The sequence below is a fragment of the Crocodylus porosus genome, unplaced genomic scaffold (genome assembly GCF_001723895.1).
Source record: "Crocodylus porosus isolate Cpor-Errol unplaced genomic scaffold, CroPor_comp1, whole genome shotgun sequence".
In the NCBI taxonomy this organism is placed as follows: domain Eukaryota; kingdom Metazoa; phylum Chordata; order Crocodylia; family Crocodylidae; genus Crocodylus; species Crocodylus porosus.
Window position 1 is genome coordinate 19,385,243 of NW_017728925.1, and position 22,066 is coordinate 19,407,308.

Sequence of the window (22,066 nt, forward strand, 5' to 3'; positions counted from 1 at the left end):
TTCTAAATTGTGTTTTTAGCTCTTCAAACCTTGATTAATAGGACACGGCACTGGTTCAGGATTCGTATGGATTCCAAATGGAGTTTATCATTCCAAATGGCGCACTACTTTGGAGTGGGCTTGTCTGCTTTTGGATCTAGCACCATATGTGTTCAGCACTAATTATCAGATGCACACAGTAACTTTGGCTGTGCCCACGTTAACATTTCCTGCCACTGCTACCATGTAAACATCCTGTGGTTGTTGCCATGTGGAGCGCTCAGGCCGTGGCCAACCTAGCCGCAGGTTTTTGCTTTAGTGGTTGAGAGGGACTGTGGCCTGTCTCCCCACAGTGTCCGGCAGGGCTTACAGTGAGAGGAGATAGTGCACATGGAGAAGGTTGCTGTAATTGCTCAGTGCATGGACTGTACGGTGCCCAGTTGCTAGTTGATTGCAGGGCCCCCGCTTGCCCTGTCTCCAGTACATGTGGTCTGGAAAACACTCAGTTCACCAGGCAGTTTGAGGTCCCACTGGAAAGAGGGATGCTGTACCTGGATGCATAACATTGTCACAGCCTGCTGTTTCTCCTCTCTCTGCAGAGCCACTTGGGCAATGTCCTGGTTGATATGAAGCTCATCGATATCAAGGACACGTTGCCTGTGGGCTTCATCCCCATCCAGGAGACGGTTGACACACGTAAGTGTCTTGGTGCTGTCACCATTCCCCATCGGTCAGCAGCTGACTCTGCCCTGGTACCTGCCACTTGTGCCTGTTTGTGAATGGGGCCAGGGTGGAGTTTAACAGCTGCCTCTGGCCCTGGGAAGAGGCTCAGGCTGCCTTAACAAGCAGGAAATGATGACATGGTATCTTCTCTGACATTTTAATGCAGCTGCCCTGTCCACATTCTGCATATTCGGGTGCAGTGGGGGTGGCTGTGCACATGGGCAGTACTCAGCTAGCGTGGGGGCAGAACAGATGAAGGCAGTGCTAGGTGATGCCTGCCAGGGCACAGCTGCAGGCTGTGCTCACATCGCAAGCGAAGCTGTGACGGGGGATTTCGCTCAAGGCCTCCCATGTCCCAGGTACAGACTGCACCCTCTGCTCCAGCTCTGGAGATAACAGGGCAGGCGGGTGCAGTGACCAGCAGGGCACCAGCACTGTGGTGCTGGCTCCTGCCATTTCATGGAGCTCTTTGCCTGAACAAAAGGCCCTTGGTGCCTCATGTCCCTGCCCTGTCAGAGCCAGGCGGTGCCTGGGAATGGCAGGCCCTTGAGAGCAGTGTAGTAGAGAAGCTTTTAAGGATGAGTCAAAATTCAACATTTAGAAGCTGAGTGAGTCACTGCAGAAGTGCTGCTCTGGTTATCCCCCAGCACTTGTGTGGCTGGGCATGGCCTGTGGTCGCTTCTGTGAACCATTCACGACCTGCTAGCCTCCTGGGGAGAGGAGGGATGCCTGAGGGTCCCACCAGGCACTGCTTCTTTTCCCCCCAGCCTCCGCTCCCCATGGCAAAGGGGAGCATACCCCCAGAGCTGGCTCTTGTTGGCAGACAGGCTCAGGCCTTGGCTCCAGCCAAAGGAAACCCCATGTTCAGGTGATCCAGGAGCAAAATGCATGCCTGGCCAGGCCCTCTGCCCTCCCCCCCATCCCTGTGCTGTCCCCCCTCACCCCTAGTGTGCTGCACAGTGGGTCTTTGCAGTATCTCTGCTAGCTACGCCCAGGGCCAGAGAGGAGCTGGCCAGGCAGTGGCTGCAGGAGTCCGTGGTGTTGCCAAGGGGACTCCCTGGCCCTTTCTTGAATTCGCAGGTCCTTCCAGATAACCAGTGATAAAGGAATCCAGCCCAGCACGTATGTGTGTGTGTATGAGAGTGAGAGAGTGAATGGAGTTGGAGGGGGATGGTATTTTGGTCGCAGCCAGCCTATGTCCAGTAGGAGCCAGCGTGCTACAAGCAGAAGGCCCTACAACCCTGCATGGACTGCTTCCCCAGAAGAGTCCTCAACACATGCACAGCCAGGAAAACCACTGGCTTCTCATGCTAATGCTGTGGGAGTATCCGCCTCATACCTTGGTGGTGTTGAGCTCATGGTGGAGGGGGAGAAGAGACTAATTAATTCTATGTGTACTGGATTGCAACCTATGCAGCCCTTGAAAGCAGAGGCACTAGTTGTGGTAATGAAGTGGTGCATTTCCGTGCTTCCATTAGCATGACTGAACGCATTTCTATTGACTGTTTATAATATGTTTACTTAAAATTAGTTCTGCTTAAGCCTGTGTAATTAATGGCTTTAACTCCTAAACTGGGTCTGCAGCAAATGCTGCACAGTGTGGAAGACAAAAACAAATACCGCTAACTACATGATGTTGGGGCAGCAAGAGAACACGTGCCACTAATTTTGTCCCAGGTGGAGTTTGTGGCAGTGCATTTCCCTGTGTTCTCTCTTCTTTCCCTGTTGTCTGGGCTAATCACAGAAGGTACTAACTCTGGTGCTGCCCAGCAGGTCCAGGCAGTCTACACTTAGGTTGTAGCATCCACCCTTGGTCCTGAGAAGAGAGGGACCAGACACTTGGAGGAAAGTGGTGGGCAAGTTTACATGTCCCATAGAAGTGGGTTGCAAAACAGCAGGAGCAGGGCTGTTTGCCTTTAGACGGTTCAGGTTTGAAAGTGCCTGAAGGATGAGTCTTTCCCACTGGGGGGTGGTACTTTGCAGGCTTGCCTTCAGTGTCTGAACTCCTGCCTTCCTACTTATCTATTAATGTCTGTGATGTTTTGAGGGCCCCCGTCCAGGGTCTTGCATGGCAGATCTGAGCTGAGGTGGAGCGCGAGTCTTGGAGTGCAGCACATCTGCATCCACATGCTGGTATCTCGGTGTCCTTTGTCTGGGCCTGCACAAGAATGTGCATTGCATCCCCAGGCAGAGGGGAATGCCACCGGTCTATGTAGGTACTGGGGCCTGCTCCAGCACAGCCAGCAGCCGTGAGCTGCTGCTGCCCTAGTCAGTGCCCACATCTGGGCTCATTTTTGCTGTTGTTTCAAATTGCCCCCCACCCCAGATATTGCTTTCTGGGACACTCGGAGGCTTCTGCCTTCACCCACTGCAGCCTGACCTCTGTTTGCAGCTCTGGTGCTGAACAGCCTGTGCTGTGCTGTGCTGTGCCAGTGCAGGAGTGACATTGCCCTGGGGCTGAATAGCAGGGTGAGCCTACGCAGGGGCTTGCCAGTCCCTGGCAGCCCTGGCAGGCACAAAGGTCCTTGAGGGATCTGGCAGTTATTGCCTTGCAAATCTCATTTTAATCCCTGGGAAGATAATGGAACAAATGGTGAGCGAGAATCCCTCGGTGCAATGGTTGAGTCTGGAGTTGATCAACCCTTGGGGGCCCATAAGGAAGTGATCCTGCCAGATGAAGTGTGCTGGTTTCTTCATACAGAAGGGGAGGGTAACAGGAGTGTTGGATTTAGTAAGGCAGTTGGCACTGTGTCTCCCAAAATCTGAATTTAGAACTGAATTTGTGCTGACTTGGGCAGTGAGGGGCTGGCAGCAGGCTACGGGAGTGTTAAATGAAGAGGAGAAAAGCCAGAAGTATTGAACTGGGTGAAAAGTGCTGAGCGAGGTGTGCAAGGGGTTGGCCTTATTTACGGTCTCTGCTGCTTGTCTGTGATGCAGCATAAGAAGCTAATGAGGTTCCACCGTGGTACCACAGAGGGAGGAGAGCTAGAGAGCAGCGAGGGCAGAGCAAAACAAAGGAGCGCCCACGATCAGAGGTTTCAGCAGACGGCAGCGAAGTGGAACCCAGCCGGGAGGGCGTGTGCAGAGCCCTCAGAAAGCTGCGCCTCTGCTGCAGTTAGTTCCCTCGTACAGCGTGGCCAGGCAGGAGGGGTTTGTACGAAGGAAGCGGCCCCGGGTGAACCTCCCGCACAGCTACACTGTGCCACACTGACGTGGCCAGCCACAGTGACTTGCTGCGCCAGACTGTGACACTGCATTGCACCTGCACTGGGGCATCTCCTACTACAGCAGCAGCTGTGCTGGTTTCACACCCCAGCAGAGGCAGGGCCTTGGAGCCCACTGGATGGGGGCTGCCTCAGGGGACTGGAGTCAGGTGACCCCCACAAATTTATCTCCTGTGCCCTGGCTGCACAAGGTGGGAGCACATTGCTGAGTGCTCCCATCTCAGCGTGGCGGCTGGGGCTGTGTGGGAGAGACTGTACACTCTCATGCTGCCTCTGCTTGCTACCTATTAAGAATGGCCAAGTGGAAACCCCCATGGTCCTGGGCAGACCTGGCATGGTGGCAGCTCCAAATGTGGGTTGTTGCAGAAGGCCCAAGAGGCTGGTATACACTGCCCAGTGAGAGGAATGCTCCTGGGGGAGAGACAACAGGAAGAGGATGACATAGGAAGTGTAAAAAATAGCCTGACAAATTCTGTGCAGAGGCTCAAGCTCTGCAGGGTGCATGGCATGTAATCTTCTCTGTAGATGCTGGTATGGAGAGAAGCAATGCTTTACTGCAGTGCTTAACAGCAAACCTCCTGTGCTGTAGAAGGCTGCACATTAGCAAACCACCCTGCAGTCCCTGGTGAGCACTGTGCAGTGGTCAGGGCTCTTAGGGCATATCTGGTGTCTGCCTCCTCTCCCTGCCGTACCTATCTGCATAAAACCTGAAGAGGCAATAAATAATGCTTATACTCCGATTTGGCATAAAAACCAACCTCCATCCTGGGTTGCTTTTGCAGAGGAAATGGCTTTCAGGAAGAAGAGGCTGTGCATTAAATTTATCCCTCGAGACTCCACAGAGGCTGCGATTTGTGATATCCGAATCCTGGGCAGGTCTAAGCAAGCTCCTCCACAGTACACTTTTATAGGGTGAGTACCTCTTCATCCAGACTCCACTGCCATGTTTGCCTTCGGGCAGCGGGTACCAAAGCCAGGCACTGTCACTTCCTGCAGGACTTAAGTGAGGGTTTATAAGTGTTAATTAATGTTTGTAAATGGGATGGTGCTGTATAAGTGCAAAGGATTATCAAGCTGGGTGTAAGAATTAATTGATCCTCTGTAGCAATTAGCTTGGTTCTGATTACACATGTTTGATAGCCGTGTGCATACGCTGCATTTACTAGTAGCCTTAATGGCTTTTCTCTTTTAATTATAAAGGGAACTGAACAATATGGGCATTTGGTACCGAATGGGCAGGGTGCCACGAAACCACGAATCTTCACAGCCCACGACTCCCTCTTCCCAAGCACCAGCTTCGACACCAGCTCCCAACCTCCCTAGGTAGGTTCTGCTGCTTTTGCCTTTGTTTGCTTGTTCTGTCCTGCCTGGTGGAGTGGCACAGCTCCCTGTTGCTGGTACCCATCCCAGTGGGGCTAGGATCACAGGCAGTATCCTAAAATAAATCATTACACAGCCCACCACCCTTCTGTGTTGGGCAAGAGGCAGTCGTCCCCAACATTGGCTTCCTGGGCATGGGTGTTACGTAGGGAGGACACACAGATGCTGTGGGGTGAGCTGGTGGTAAACCAGACAGAACGGAAAGAGAAACGTGTCAAGGAAAAGAGCGCTTCCTTCCCCCGGGGCTTCCGAGCAGGCCTCAGCCAGCCTGCCAGCCTAGTTCAGACCGCAAACAGTTCTGTGCATGGAGTGGCCTGTATTGTGTGCCTCATACAGCCAAGAGCACGCTCTCAGCCCTCGGCAGACAGCAGCAGTATTGTAAGGCTGCTTCCAGCTGCTTCTCTTCCTGTGCCTTGAGCTGTGTGCAGAGCTATCTGCATAAAACCTGAAGAGGCAATAAATAACGCTTATACTCTGATTTGGCATAAAAACCAACCTCCATCCTGGGTTGCTTTTACTGGGTCTTAGCCTGGTGCAAGCAGGTCTGCCAGTTGTGGGCTGGCCGGCAGTCCAGCTACCTGGACCTCCCACCTCCCCCATCACAGCTGGATAGGTAGAGGCAGGTGGGCTTGCAGAGTGGCTTTCGCACAGTGAAGTTGATTGTATGAAGAGAAAGGACCAGTCTTTCCTGAGCCCCACAATTAATCGTCCTGCACTGTGAGGCACGAGGCTTGCTTCCTCCTTGCCGTGGCCCCATGGTCCCTAGGCTATACCCGACAAATGGCAGGGACTGCTGCCTGCCTTCACCCCATGCGTAGCAGTGCCAGAGCCCCACTTGGGCTGCTGATGCATTCCTTGTCCTTGCAGTCGGCTGTGCCAGGTGTGTGCCTGTTCATGTGTATGTGCGTGTAATCCCTCTGTAGAACAACAGGAGCACAGTTGTAGCTTATAGTTACTTCCTGGCATCTCCTGGGCAAAGCACAGCAGTCTCAAAAGCCAAACAGGCAAGCTGTCTCATGCAGCAAGTCATTTGGAAACATCCCTGCACCCCAGGGGAGAGGGGTCCTGCAACCGAGGAGTCTTCCCCCGGACTCCTGCCCTGTGCAGCTGCCACAAGGCCACGGGTCCTTCCATGCGTCCTCTGTGCAGTGCTTTTATAGAGCACGTGCCTTCTGTCGTGCCAGGGTTTCTGAATGTACAGCCAGTATTGCAGATAGGTTTACAGTGCTAAAGTAAATGTTTAGTGCTCTTATTTCTACAGACGTGGGAGAATTCCTCTGAGACTGTGTAGCATACGAACCCCAAGGTATTGCATGAATAGAAAATACTGCCCAGACCCTCATATATTTTGTTCAGCTGGGTGTTTCCAAGAGTGGCAGTCTCAGAATGATCTGTAGAAGGTTTCTGGATGGTGAGCTATGGTAACTTCCTCCTCGTTAAGGCTGCTGCATGCAGCTCTTGACCCTTCATACTGGTACAAGCTAGTATATCACAGTGACTTCTCAGCCATCATCAGTGGCTTGCGTTTGACAAGTTATTTCACAGAGAGTTTTGCTCTGTCTTGAAGGAACTGGTGCTGCCTGTCACTGCCTTGCACCCAAGGTGCAGCTGGGCCTTTGGCTCAGTAGGCAGTGGTGTAAGAAGTGGGTGTCTGCCCAGAGCCCTTGGTCTGTCCACGTGGAGGTACAGTGTTGTTTCACAGTGCCACTAGGTGCAAGCTGTGTAGCAGCAGTCCACACCAGAGCAAAGGGAGACGCCTCCTCTTCACAGCAGAGATCAGCATTTTCTGTCTGTGAGAACAAGACGGCAAGTTTCCATGGTAAAGAGAGAACGTATCTGAGCAAGGCAATGTCCGGGGCTGTCCTTAATCGCTAAGTGTGAAAGGGTCGCTTTATGGCTGAGCAGGGAGGGATGCAGAACAGCTCCAGAGCCATTGGGAACAGGGCCAGGACTGGAGCTCAGAGCATCAGTGACAGTCTGAAAAGAAGAGTTTACAAGGCTTATATATTTTATAACCTCTTGTTGTACAGTTTATGGTTTACAATGGCTGCAAGGAAATTGGATCAGTTTTGTTTTACTTGCCAAATAAACCAAATGTCAAAATAGTCAATATAAAATGTATTCTAATTTGGCTGAGTTAAAACAGCCGGTATGTGGTGGAATAATTGAATGTTACATTAATGCCTCCTAGTAAAAACCACCTGTCTGTAGCCAGCTCTACTCTCGTGCCCCACATGTGATTTACAGGTAACTTTCACACCAACAGCCAGTCATTCAAAGCTTCTTGAGTGTCTGTTTTTACACCAATTATTTATTATCCAATATTTTTTTTTAGAAATAGAAATGTATATAAAGATGCATCCTGCAAATATTTCTTTATTAGAGGAAACATATGTTACCTGAAAAGCTGCTTTAACACTTTATCCACAGAGTAGTAAGTTATTCAAGCTTAATGTCCATGGAAGATTGCAGTCACAAGTAACCTCTTATTTTTACATGACCATAGAGATAAGAGATTATGCTTGTAGCCAGTTGCCACTTTATTCCGCATGGATATATGCCAACAGCAGCAGCAGAAGATTGCTCTGAGCTGTGCGGTGAATACCCATACAGAACCAGTGCACAGAAGAGAATATTGCCCCAGCGGGATTTTCCTGTGAGGACGGTCAGACATTTAAAACCGCTCTCTTATTTCTGCCTAGCTGTGTAGAATACCGTGCCTTTAAATCACAACAGCCGGCAGGGAAGCCTTGGTGCTTCACAATCATTGCGAGTGCTACGAATATAAACCAGAGCAGTAAAACACCCAGGTAGATGCTCTGTGGCTGAGCCCTTCCATATGGGAGGACTCTTTATAGCATGCAGTTGTCCGTTCTGTGCCAGGCGTCCTCCTCCAACTCGGCAGACATGTCTGTGACTGATGGCGAGTGATGCTGGAGCATTCAGACTCCGTCCCGGGGCACTGCTGCTCTGCTGAAAGCTTGGCCTCTAAGCCCCGCTTGCCTCGGGCCCTCTGTGCTATGCAGGGAGGGTGCACCCCCAGGCTTATTTTAGTGCTGCCCCAGCATTTCACTCTTCCTCCCAGTGACGGGGGCAAGGTCAAGGAGTCCTTAACCTCTGCCCCAGGGTTTGTTGGGAGTGGGGAAGTAGGTCCCTGGGACTTCCTCTGACCTGGTTTCTGTGTTCTGCAGCTCAGCTGTGTGCTTCATCTAATGCTTGCAACGGCCCTTTCCAGGGACAGAGTCTTGAAGGGCACGTGGTCTCATTCCCTCCACTCCCCGAGAGGCTGCAGAGGAATCATTGTGTTCCCTGAGCTCCAGGGCCCACCTGGCACTGTCCTTCGGGAGTGATGCCTGCAGTAGAAGCACACTTCTACCCCTCACCTTCACACACCGAGTCACCAGGAGGAAGCTGCATCTGCCGGACCCCTTATTGCAGGTGTCTGAGTTTATGGTCCCAAATTCCAGGCCCCACAGACACCCATGAGGATGACACGTTGTGTTCTCGTGTCACCTGGTGAGCTGCCATTGTGCTTCCCAAGATGACACGGCATCAGGTCTTCCCCCCCAGACTGTCAGGCCCTTGGCATTGATGGCAGCCTGAAGAAATGCTCTTACAGTTTCCTGCCCCAGAGGCTGCTGCGGAAGCATTCATTCTGTTACCTCGAGTTGCTGTTAACAGAGTAATCCTGCATGCAGGGTTGGCGCTTGCTTTCCCCCGTGCCGTTGCTCCGTGCTCCCGACTTGGGGAGCTTGGTAGGCAGTGTTCCACGAGCAGATGCTCATGACAGATATTTTAGCCTTGCCTTTTGAGCGCTGCTCCTTAATTGCCTGGTGTGAACAGCACGTGGATCTGTGGGCACCACCCCTATGTGTCAGAGACCTTGCTCCATGTTGACGGCATAAGGGCCCCATTACCAGCGTGATAAGGGCCCCGTGCAGCTTGCGTTTAGGTTTGCCCAGTGCTCAGCACCCTCCATGACCTGAACCCTGGTGTTGTGGGCTGAGGCCCTGACCTCTAGCACCCGCAGCAGAGCTAGCCCGCTGCCTCTCTCTGCTGGCCTTGGCTCACGTGGATGCTCCAAGTTCCTTCCCAGGGTGCCGCTGGAGCCGGCGCCAGAATCATTCAGACAATCTTCGAACAATTTGTCAGCTTCAAGGAAGATGTCACTCACTGCTGCCGAGTGTGTTTTACAGTGACAGACATAATTGCACTTAACTTTTTGCGTGGATGTTATCAATCTGTGACAGATACTTTGGGAAATGGAACGCTTTGATTGCAAAAGATGTGTCACATGCGTTTAATCTTCCTCTCGGCGAGACCAGGATTCAGTCACAACTTTTGCTTGTTGATGTCAGGTTTTGAGAATGTAGCCCGGCACTGACCCTGGAACCGCTCCGTCATTCAGCTCGCAGGGCTGTCATCCAAAGGTTAATGGCTTGTGGGGGGGCAGGGGGGAAATTGTGCTGGATTTCCCTTCCCCCAGGCAGCCTGGATTCACGTGTGCTGTGCCAGGCTGGGCTCACAGAGCATGGGACTGGAGCAGTGGGAGCCCCTCTCTGCCCCTGCAGAGCTTGCCCTCCCCATGGGCCCTGTGGGCTGGGTGGCACAGCTCTATGCCTTTTCCTCTTCCTTGTTGTACATGACCATAGAGGAGCGAGAGCAGTGGGTGGGAGGGGATCGCGTAACAGCCTGGTCTGCCCTTTGAGAGCCAGGAATCCAGAAGCTGGCCTGCCCGGCAGGGCCCCCTTGAAAACAGGGCTTGGTAGAGGGCACGGTCAGACCCAGCTGGGCAGGGCACTGGTGTTGGAAAGGCTCAAGATGGAGGATAGCTGCTGAGAACAAAGTGTTTGGGCCTGCAGCAGAGACCAGAGGAAAGCCTGTGTGCCCTGCACCTGGGGGGAGTGCCATGTTTGTGGGGTCAGCGGGCCCCCGAGGAGGTGCCTGATCCGACTTCCGGCTGGGTGCCCAGTCCTGCCTGGACTGCCAAGCCGGACCAGCTGCCTGGGGAGCTTTCACCCCCGTGGGGGATGGCGCAGCACTCATGAGCTGTTCCCCGCTCGCTCCGCTCTAGCGCACGATGCTCCAGTCCGGCTGGATCTTGTACCCAGGAGCGCTGATCTGGTCTGATGGGTAGCGTCTGGAGTCAGAGCAGGCAGGTGTGTTTTCCTCCTGTGCTCCTGGTTATCTTTTGAGCAGCCAAGTTGCTGCTGCTTAGTAGAAGGAAGTGTTCTGTTCCTGTTCCTCTGCTCCCAACTGCAGTTGGTACAGGGGGGATGAGGACTTCCAGACGGTTCTGATTTTTAACTGATTTGCTTTCCCGATCATTTGAGAGCTACATCACATGGCCTGGAAGATGGCTAATACTTGGATTTAGGTAGGAAAAGGATTGTATGCAATAGTTAGCCGTTGATAATATGTCACGAATACATGCGTGAGAGAGCTAAGGCTTATTGTAATAACAAAACGGTGCGTCTGCTGGAGAGATTAATTGTATGGAAAAGGAAAACCTTGAAGCATTTTTAATCTTTTCTTGTAAAGTATTGACACAGATTATCTAGAGGTAGCGCTCTCCAATTCGTCCTTTTTCCAGATGCTTATGACGGGGCTAGCTAGAAAGCCAGGAACTCTGTTTCATGGAAAATTTCCAGGTTTCAACATTTTTATTTTTTTTTCTGTTCTGAGGAGGAGTCAAACCAAGCTCTTTCAGAAATGCTTTGAGAGCGAGAGAGCAGGCAGCTGGGTGGTTGGGATTTTTAACGTAGGTTGTGGGTGACCAGGTTTCAAGTCACTGGTCTGAATCCTGCCAAGGAGGGATTTTGACCTGGGTCTTCCCCAGCCCAGACAAGTGCCTTAGTCCCAAGGTTGTTGCCTGCCTCTGGGTAGGGGTCTCTTCCTCTCTGATTGTGGCCAGAAGTTGCATCCTGGAGCTGAAGAACCTCTGTGAAAGTCTAAGCAAACCCGATGCGTTTCTCTCCAGGACCCTGGATTCTCCAGCGGATGTTTTGTCAAAGCTCCGGATGTGCTCTCTGTTGAAACCGCTTTTCTGACATGCTTCCAACAATGCCCCGGGTCCACATATTCTTTGATGGGAAGATGGAGCAGGCAGTTCTTAGTCCCTCTTCAGTTTGGAAACCAGGCAAGAGGGGAAAAGTGTTGTCTAGTAGGTATGTCCAGAAGATGAAATCCTTCGAGATAGATAAGGCAATATCCACTGTTGGAGGGGCCCGTCGTCCCCCGCCATGGGTAGCGGGTGCAGGTCTGCGTGCGCTCTGCTGCACAGCACGTTGGATCCTGGCAGTGGGAAGATGTGCTGCTGCGTCCTCATCCAGAGGCTCCTTCCCATACGGAGGTAGTTAGGGAGCTGCACCGAGCTTGCCGGGCAATGTGAAGTATGAGATTTGATCCTCATCCAGCATGTTTTAGTGGTAGATGATGGTGATTAGGAAAACATGAGATGCGAGCAGTTTCCGACCTCAAGGAGCCCCCCCTCAGCCGAGAGATAAAGACGTTAGCTCCAGCGAGGAGAAGTTTGATTTATTGAGCTGATTTTGCGGGTGGATTGAGAGATGGGAGGGAGTGCACGGAGCCCCTGTCCTGGAGTAACGGTGTTCCTAACGGCACGTTCCCATTAGGGCGTAGCTTGAGATCATTAAGTGCAGACTGCAGGCCTTTGTTCGAAGGAGCGAGATGCTTGGCTATTAAATAGCCCCGTAGGGGAGTTGAGAAGCTTTTTTCCTAAAACTTCTGTGTTGTCTGCTATTTAATATGATCTCTGCCACTCTTGATTTGTAATCGGTGATTTCACCCTGAAGTGTATGTGGCCGTGTTCAAATGTTTGCTGCATTAAATCAATCACTTTCCCGGTGTTTAATGTTTTTCCAGGCTTTCCTGGAGTGTGTTGCTCTGGGTGAAACGGGGCTGGTGATGAGTGCTGCGTGGTGACGTGCTCTTCCTGGGACTCCTTGGGCAGGCAGCATTGGGAGGTGCTGCTCCCACTGCTGGGGCCTGATCTGGAAATGCCCCATAGCATCGCTGCATTGGCATGAGCGGCTTTGCATAGACCCCCCAGCGGTATCCTCAGAGACCCCTGGCATTTGCTGCAAGCAAAGTGTTTGAGTGCCAGGAGCTGGTTTTTGGTGAGATTTCCAGACCTGGGTGTAGTTGTGTTAGGATTCATTTGTCAGAATTTGAAATTTCCCATGGCAGCCTGCACGCTGCAGCTGATCTTCTTGGAGTCTTTCTGCTGCGCGGTGGCTCCTGCCCCCGCCCCTCCCTTCATTATGTGCGAGCGGCTGACTCGAGAGATGCACCAGCGAAGGTGGCGCAACGCTGCGCTCCCTGTGGCAGCCTCCAGAGACCCCGGGCTGTTCATCGGAGACAACCACTTCATAAGCATTTCGTTCTTCGGGTGAAGTCTGAGCTCTTTGATGCAGCGCTCGGCTTATAATAGTTTAATGGGCTGCAGCTCAGACTTTCAAGTTGGGGAAATTAAACTTGCAGGGTTTTCTTCCTCTGCTGTTGGCAGCTGTTCCATGCTGGCTGCTTAGATGTCTCTGAGCCATGCTAGCGCGCAGGATAGGGGAGGCAGGCCACAGGAGCGCACCCTGGGCTTGGCCCTGGGCGTGGGTGGTGGTGTCTGCTCTGCGCCAGGCCCTGCCAGGCCTGCAGCTGGTGGTTTCTGCTCAATTTACTCATTTTCAAAAGTGCTTCTTTCAATTTTAGGAGATCAGGACCTGGGGCATGGGCATGTGGGAGAGGGGCCTGTGCTGTGGCGGTCCCCCTTGTCCCACCCAGGGAGTGAAGCCAGTAAGTCTGAGCCAGTGGAAGGAGTCGCTCAGTCCCTCCCTTTATTCTCGCATGCACTGCACTTTTAGAAATGAGAATTGTGGATTTTGGAGGAACGGGCTAGACTAGTAGTTTGGAAGGGGATGAAGATTTGCTGGGCCCATACGTTGCTTGTTTTAGGCAAAGGGACAGTGAGGCTTGAGATGATATTTAAACATTTGGTTTTACGTGATCAGGATAGGTAGGAATGAAGTCCACTACTGCACGTCATTCTGCGCTCCCTGCTTTGTTTCTCATGGCGGTTGTTCTGGATGTGAGAGGTGCAGTGGCATTGCCCTGCTCGAGTGCACCAGAAGCGAGGGGCTGCGCATAAAGTGCGTAGTGGCGATTTGGATTGGAAAGCTGCCGTGGCGTTTTCCATAAACTTTGCCGTGAGACAGGGTTGGGGCAAAACGAGTGACTCTCAAGACGCTCTCAGGGAAAAGCGCACGCTTCAGAAACCAACCGTCTGTGCTTCCCTGGTGGGAGTCGGAGTCTTCCTGTGGGCGTTGGGTGTCCTGGTGTCGTCTCGTCCCCGGGCCCTGCAGCAGGAACCAGGTGTGAACAGGGAAGACGGCCTAGGATTGGTATTCCTGCCCAGCTCTGCAGCTGTCTCATGACCGCTCTTCTGCCCACCTCCAGCAAGTTGTGGGCATGCAGCGAGATCTCGTCCTGCGTATCAGTCCTGTGCAGGGCTCCGCTGTTTCTGTTTGTTAGCAGCCTGAGGCTGTATGCTGTGTACCGACTGATTTCTCCGCCACGTTCATCCGGTGCAGTTGGAAGCTAAAAAGTCGCTATTGTTTCCTGTGCTGAGCATTGTTGATATTTTGGAGTGAATTATGAAGCTTCCTTTGATATCTGGCATTTCCCCTCATGATCCTTTGTTACTTTTTATAAGTATTTGCTCCCTAACTTCAGAAGCAATTCATCATGACTGGCACAGACGGTCATTAATAACTGTTGTTTGGAGCTGTCGGGCATCCCTGGACCCGTTCTGTGCAAGTCTCTGTAAAATAAGCAACCCAAATTGGCCGTAATGCATGCGTATCGCCCCCGTTTCCTGACAGGCTGCTCGGGACGTCTCCTAGTACGTGCCACGTCCGTGGCTGTTCTTCGTAGAACTGTTCCGGGAGTTTAATGAGTCAAGGAGCAGCTACGACTGAGAGAGAGAGAGTGACGCTCTCTCTGCACTGAATTTAGTTGCTGTACCTCCTTGGATTGTTCTGGAAACGTGAATATTTAATTGTTTGGGAAAATATCTTTTTCTAAAACCTGTGCTGCTTGGTGCCTGCATCAAAGCGATTTGTGCTGTTCGTGTCTTGAGAGAATTGTTCCAAGCCCCTGATTACCATCTCAGCGGAGCAGGCAGTCCTCGCTCTCCAAAGGCCATAAAACTCCGAGTCCACCTTGTCACTTCAGTGCCGTGGGGAGGGGAAAAAACACTTGTGCGTGTGACAATTCAGAAGGAAAATAATTGGCATTTGTGTATGTTAATGTGAGTTGCCATTCCTTAACATTAGAGATTCCAGCAAAGTACTAATAATTACTGTTAATATCTTTCAGTGGAAACTTTCAGAGTGAACGAGCAATGGTTGAAACAGTATTTAACGGCATGCTGCTGGCATGATAAGAATGCAAATAAGCGTTATTAGCCTAATCATTTTGCTGTCGCCATGGCTGTGCAGCAACAGTGTTGTGAATATGTCATGCAGCACCCGTGAATTTGGAAAGTGTGTCAAAACACAACTTCAATTAGTTTGCTCTAATTATGGCTCTAGAGAGTTTGTAACTATATCACTCCTCATTAAAAGAGATTTTCTTATATGGATTAATGTAACACAGAAAGGAAGGGCTCCGAATTCCAGCGCGGAGCTGGCTTCCGCAGAGAGGAAGCCCGCAGACAGCATGGCTTGGCTTGGGGAGGGCTGGCGGTGTGCGAGTCCCTGTGCGCTTGGCCTTGTGCCACAGGAGCAAGCAGCACCTGAAACCCGGTCCCTTGTGCCCCAATCTGTGGAGTGCCTCCGATAGGAGTTTACTCTGCTGTGGGGGGGAAGCAGCCGCATCCCTGCCTGCCCTGGGGACACAGCATGGTTGGCAGCAAGGGTGAGCTGCGCGTAGGCCGGGTGCCTGCCATTCAGCAGCGATGCACCAGCAGTCTCGGCTCACGCTCAGCCCGGCAGCCCCTCTCCTTTGCAGCTGGAGGGATGCCTGCCACTTCTGCAACGTCTGATAAACCTGCCTCAGCCAGCCGCCTTCATTTCCCGAGGGTGAGCGGTGGCGCTGGCTGGGCTGCGAGCCATGCAGGAGATCTCCGGGACGGGTCGTCAGACCGCAAAGTGATGCTGATAGGAAGGAGCAAACAGCAGAGGAGCTGAGCATAGAAATGCCTGCTCCATCCCTGCCTGCGCTCCCGGGAGAGCGAGGCCTGTGGGTAGGCAGTTGGTTTGTCCATTGCCAGTGGCAACCGCAGCAAGAAGCCCCTGCCAACCCCACCTTGCTATACCGCTTGTGTCAGCACCCCCCAGGTACCCTGCAGCTGTCCCGACAGCTTGACAGCCCAAGCTATGCACGTCCTAACCTGGCTGTGCCCAGAGGTCTCGCTCCCTAGGCAGGCTTGGCATGGGAGAAGTTCTTGCCAACTAATTAAAGACCTTGTGCTAAGGGTTAATGTTAAATAGTCCCAGGTGTGCAGAGAATCAGAAACCACATTCGGTCTGACTTCATTTGAGTAGAAACCGCACAGTATTAAGTGTCAGCACCGTTCCCTTGCTCAGGTCAAGTCCCTGGGTTATCAAGAATTCCCTTCTTTCTGTGCAAACGTGTTCCTCCCTCGCAGCACGGGTGTGCAAGTTCTTGAGCTCACAGGTGAGCAGTAGGTAATGGGTTAAAATAGTAATTGTTTAAATCTTCCAGGCTTTCCTCCCAGTTCTGTGATAATTTGATGAAGAACTTCACCCTAATTAAATATTCAAATTAGGAATAAGTGTCAATATGGCTTCCCATTGCCTGGAATGATGATTAATTGTATTCAAAACTCTAGTGGCCACTGTAATCTAAACGAAACCGTTGTTCTTGATTATTTCTGCAGCACATTTACCATGTTTTTGTTTTAAAATTTCAACCAGTAATTGATTTGCCATATGCCACAGAGCTGTGCATACTTTCGCGATATGTGTTTAGGAACTTGGGGACTTTGTAATTGGGATTTTCTTGCTTTTCAGTGGCAGCCTATTTTTTTCTTTCTACCATGCAAAATGGTTTGGCTTTTACAGGCCATAAGGAAAAGGCATTATGCAATCAAGTTAGTAGGTATATGTTTTATATTGATCCTGGCCAAACCCTTGCATTAATTCAAAATAAATTAGGCTTTGTTTCCTGGTTTTTCCCAATGTGACACTTTAAAAAAAAAAAAAAAACCCCAAAAAAAAACCCCCCCCCCCCCAAACATTAGACTGAAAGGCTCTAATCTAATGCTCTTGGCATTACCCTGCTTGTGGTCTTGCAGCTGCATTTGCCTCTCAGAGAAGCCCTTATGTGCTCCCTCTCCTGCAAGCACAAGCCCCATGTATCGCACTGTAGAGAGTGGGTGCTGGCAGCGGGGTTAGATGAATGGGGAGGGAGAATCCAAGCACATCTGTTTTTACTTGTGAACATGCCCCGTTAGGTGGTGCTCCGGGCCCTACAGCATTAGGTTAGTACTACCACTTGCACTGGAGCAGCTCTTTGTGGCACGTGGTCTCGAGAAGCAAATCAGGATCCTGAATGGTCACCAAAGGCAAAATCAAACAATAGATTCATGTTTAATGTCCATACATCGCTCAAAAATCTGACCACGCCAAATCCCATTTATTTTTCATTTTAAATGTACCAAAGTCACCGTGGATGTGGCGCTGAGCTAGCAGGCAAGCTGGCAAGACAGGGATGACCCTGCCTCGGTCAGACTGTTGGACAAGAAAGTTTACTAAGGGCCCTTCCAGGCCTAGTTTTGTGGGACCTGAACGCACGACCTGCCACCACTCCACTGAACGTGGTCAGAGCCTGTGAGACTGCGAACAGTTCTTCTCCAGTACGTCCATGGAGTGTACGTGCCGCTTGCACATATGTCACTTGCATGATCTGCTGGAAGGACGTGGTCCTGATCAGGGACTTCACTCCTAGGGCATGTCCCAAGTCAAGGATTCAGTGAAATTCCTCTTCGAGGGCCACAGCCTTTATGGGCAGTTACACTCCCAGCAGTGTCATCTGTACAATTGCATACAGAGGAGTTTGTTTATTGCTTGCATAGACCTGTGATTTCCAGACCCACAGCTTGGTCCCAGAGAAGGCGGGTCTGCTATTGTCCAAGACCATTTCCTGAAGAGCATGCTTCACATGGGACAGACCCAAAGTTGGCACTCCCTGGTGAATTCCCTGCACCGTGGATGCCTGATTTAATCAGGCAGCAGCAAACACTTGAAACACTTTGTTGAGAAATGTGCTCTGTGTTTGCTGGGGGTCTGCTCTGTGCAGCTCCTGCGCCCCTCCCTGGTATGACTATGTACACAGAGGGAAGATGAGAACAGACCCCACCAGAAGCAGGAGACATTCAGAAAGCACTGTTAGCCATCTGGAGGTCTCAGAAGTACATTTCTGGATGATTTCATTTAAAACCTAATGAAAAGTGCATAATTCATAGAAGTGGTAGGCTTCATATCCAAAGAGTGTTCATGACAAACCTGCCTTTACTGGCAAAGGCAGCCCCATATGGATTGTGTTTTGAAAGGAAACCTGTTGGCCAAATTTGAAGATGTTTTCACATGGTCGTTCTCGTTTTATTTTTAAAGGAGGTCTGGAAGCACAAACACATTCAGAGTGGTGTTTTACCTCTTGCGTTCTGGAGGGCTCATCATTACCAACATCATGTTTTTAGACTTTTTCTGTTCTTTACAAATGTATCCAATTTTGACGGTACAAGTTTCCAGCTGATTTGTGTAATAATGCTCCGTGCTGGCCGGTTCAGGGTGCTCTTTGTTGCGAGTATGGCAGCTACAGCGAAAAAAGGGTAACCTGCTTTTCTGGTAAAAGAGCCTCACAAAATCCCTGCTCCTGTTTGTGTCATTCCAAAATGCGGGGCGCTGACAGCTGCCGCCTCTTTCCTGTGTGCTACCAAGTCACTGTTTTGAAGAGGGCTGCATCTTCGTCACAAGCGACAGTGGGTCCATAAAGGTTCTGATGCAGAATAAAAGCTTGCGCAGACCTGGAATCGGCACTAGAAAGTACAGATTTAAATTACAAAGCAAAAGCCAGAATCTCCCATCCAGGCCTATAAATCTGCACACAGCCAATATTGGCTCCAGTAACTGAAGGCTTCTGTCTGGCGCTGTCTCTGGTTCAGCTTAGCAGCCACTTTGATTGAGTCAAGTACCAAAGGCTGACGTAGGAGGGATGCGTTGCTCCTCCGTTCGCGTGGCTGGAGCAGGCGGCAGGAGAAATGTGAGACTGGCGTTCCCGTGCCCTGCCCGTAGCACAGAATATGAGAGGCGGGTTGGTTTGCTGCCCCTGTGAGAGGCCTGGGCGTTGAGTGGGACACGGTGTCCCACGGCAGCAGGTCTAAGCCTGGCTCCCTAGATGGGGCTTACCCTCGCGGCTCCGTGCCTGTCAAACGGGTGATTTAGGGCTTCTTTTTTCCCTTGTTGCCAAACAGCCAGTGTGAATAATAAGCCCGTTGACTCCAGGTTTTGAAACTCATCTGCATGCCAGCAGCCACCAGAAAGGACCTGCTTTTCTGGCCCCCAGACCCGCTGGTGGAGGGGTTCAGGTTTCGGCTCCATGCCCTTGGCTAATGGGTTCTGGGGAGATCGCTGCCTTCTCCAGCCCAATCTAGGCGATTCTTCCCACGCAGCGAGGTTTCCTCTCAGCACTCAGGGCATTGTCCTGAGGCCGGGGCTGGCTGGGCTTGCAAGTGCTGCATGGCGGAGGCCCCGGGTTGCTGAAGAGGAGCTGGATGGCTTCCAAGCTCTGAAAGCAGGAGAAAAGCAACCCTGCCCAAGTCTGTGTGTGCTCGTAGCAGGGGAGCTGCGCTCCACATGACTGCTGACTCTGAACCACGCTCATGCAGGCCTCTCCGGCCCGAGCCGGTTAGGTCGGGAGCACCTGTCCTTGGGGCAGGCTGCTGGCACGGCCTGCATCTTCACAGGCAGCGCTTCTGACGGGCTGCAGCATGCAGTGTGCCCCAGGCACCCAGCACTCATTGTAGGTGCTGCAATGCTGGACTGAGCATCCAGCTCCTCACTCGCATCCCCTGATGAGCTGGCAGGTCAGGAGCGAGGAGCGGGTCCCCACCTCTGCCCTACCCATTGTGGGCCCGTCGTGCCCTTCTCAGGCTCTGAGTTGCCGTTCACCACGTCCCGTGACTGGAGTCGTGCAATGGCCGGAGGCGGAGTGATGGCTGCAGCTCCTCCTGCTCTGCAGTAACGTCCCCTTTGTTTCTCCCCTCTTGCTCTCACAGGCACATATCCCTGACACTCCCTGCCAGCTTCCGAGGCAAAGGCCACAGCACACGACTCGACCTGGAGCACCAGCACTCGAACTTGTATGCCATCTCAGGTGAGCTTGCGGATTCTCTCGGGGCCGGGCCAGGCACGAGCATCCATGGGCCAGCCTTCCAGGATGTCTGCCGCTGTCACTCCAACGTCAGAAACGTGTGGCCTGAGGAGTCACCGCAGAGGAGGAGCAGGAGGGGTGTAGCTGACAGGGAGCCTTGCTGCTCCCAGTGTGGTGCAGCCCAGGAGTGAGGGCGTGGGGACGGGAATTGCTAGAAAGTTTTTGTTAAACCTCATACTACTGCTTAGCCCACTCTCCTTTTCCCATGGTCCTCACAGGTAAGTCATCAAGCCACATCTTCTTTCCAAGCCAGGCAGACGTTATTCACAGACGCTCTGCTCGTCTCCCAACCCCCTCCAGCACCACCGTCGAATTGAAACAGCTCCTCCCAGACCCAAACACTGTGTAGATAGAGTCCCCGCCACACACTGGGGTAGATTGGAAAACATCAGATTGCTTGCGGGTTTTCTCTTTTTAAGGGCTTTGTCTTTCTGAATTTTTCTCTCCTTTTGTGGCTTGTTCCTTCTCGCTCCCTTCATTCTTTCCACTCCTGGACTTGTCTCATAACCCGCAGCAACTACTGCAGTCCAAAGTAGTGCTGTGATTCAGAAATCCTTCTCCGTTGGTTTTAGCATGACTGCCATCAGGTGTGATTAGCTGTCGCTTTCTCTGCAGTGCTTCATGTTCGCATGCAGAGGAAAGCGTATCATTTAAACTTAGTCTGGCCAAATTGGAGGTCGCCCCCCCGCCGGCTGTACTTGGTCTGCAGGGGTGTGCAGAGCACCAGCCGGGGCTGTGCAGTAGGTAGTGCCTGTGCATAATAAAGGAGGAGAAGGTGGCAAACCTCAGCCATTCAGAAGCTCTTTCTGTTAACAGTGAGTGACACTTCTAACATGGGAACATGGCACTAATTCATGTACCCTAATCAAATGGTTATTTAAAAGGTAATCTCTCACTAAAACTGCAGCTTCAGGTTCCTAAATAGATGGAATATAACAATGGCATAATTCTTGTCAGTATTAGTTTTTCTCGTTACTTTCCTACCCTAATAGATTTGGAAATGTAGGGGAAGTGTGTTCTTGTGTTCCCACAAGACAGTTCTGGAGGGGGAAGGGAAGGGAAGGCCGTGAGTTCCCACTTGATGAAACCCCAAGCACACATGTGAGCAGGGAGGAAATATCTCTGCCTGAGCGCTGCTTAAAAGACCCTTTGCTGCAGGAATTCCTGTAGACTGCTGCTTCCTGCAGTATAACAAGCTTGGAAAGATGACCTATTTTACACAGATCCTGAATATTTTACCAGATGTTTACAGGCAAAATGCAAATCAAGCCTATAAAACCAGGCACGGTAATAGATCTCAACATTTGCAGAAGTAACTTTCAATCAAAATGTGTGCCTCTCTCTTCCAACTGCAAATCCTCCTCCAGGCACATGGTTATACAAGTTGTTGTGCTTACATATGTTGTAATGGCTATTGCAGCTGTGGAACATTTCCACAGAAAAGGTCTCATAATGCGAAACATCCTGTGCATTGGTAGGAATCTTCTCGCATACCTTCTGACCACGGCTGCCTTTTCAGCCCTCTTGATGAGGTGCTGTCTGTGACAATTCCCTCTGTGTGCTTTAACATTATAGAGGTAAGTTGACCTCAAGACTCGCAGTGATAGCCATTCCAAAATTTCCTGTTACGTCTGTGTAATTTTGAGTTGATCGAGTTTATCTGCAGCACAGTGTTAGTGTCTTGCCATGGTAACAGGAACTTTATGAGTGCTTTTCTGCTGGACTCTCCTAATTGCTCTGTTGGGATTGAGATTTGCTGAGGTAAGGTACTGGTTGTGACACTCCAGGGCTTGCTCCCCCGCTTTGCAGTCTTGGAGCTCACCCTGGAGGAAAGACAGCAGTAGATACTGGTGATGAAACAGAGTCCTTCGGAGGATGCTGGCTAGAATTGTTGGGTGGGAACTCCGCTGTCATCAGAGAGCAATTGAAAGCCAATGCTGGCGGGTAATCTTGAAGGCACTGGGAGAAAGTGCAAAGAGTCTGGATGTCCTGTTGGTTAGAAAGTCCAAAGGGACTGCTGTGCCATGAACTGTCCAACGGAGCTGCTCCTCAGGCCCCAAGAGCGCTCATCTCACCTGGTCCAGACCCCCTGCTGCTGCTTAGCAGCTGGTGTGAGCCAGTGTTTCTCATCAGTTCTGTTGCTCTGGAAGGACAACAGTAATTTTAGGTGCTAGAGAAAGTGCTGGAGAATTTCAGGTGCTAGAGAAGTGACCGGCTCTCTGGTCACCATGTAGTTACACACATGTGCAGGTTGAACTCAGTTGCAATCGAAATGCAGTTCTGTTTGCAGA

At 51.4% G+C, this 22,066-nt stretch overlaps 1 protein-coding gene across 2 annotated transcripts in view; it reads left to right on the top strand.

The window, feature by feature from the left end:
• Positions 1-22,066, top strand: part of MVB12B (multivesicular body subunit 12B) — a 73,094-nt gene that overhangs the window by 11,757 nt on the left and 39,271 nt on the right. For both annotated transcript variants that reach the window (XM_019541057.1, XM_019541058.1), the window contains 4 exons: positions 579-675; positions 4,709-4,838; positions 5,127-5,249; positions 19,621-19,718. In XM_019541057.1, coding sequence (XP_019396602.1) covers positions 579-675; positions 4,709-4,838; positions 5,127-5,249; positions 19,621-19,718 — 448 coding nt within the window. The remainder of the gene's footprint in view (positions 1-578; positions 676-4,708; positions 4,839-5,126; positions 5,250-19,620; positions 19,719-22,066) is intronic.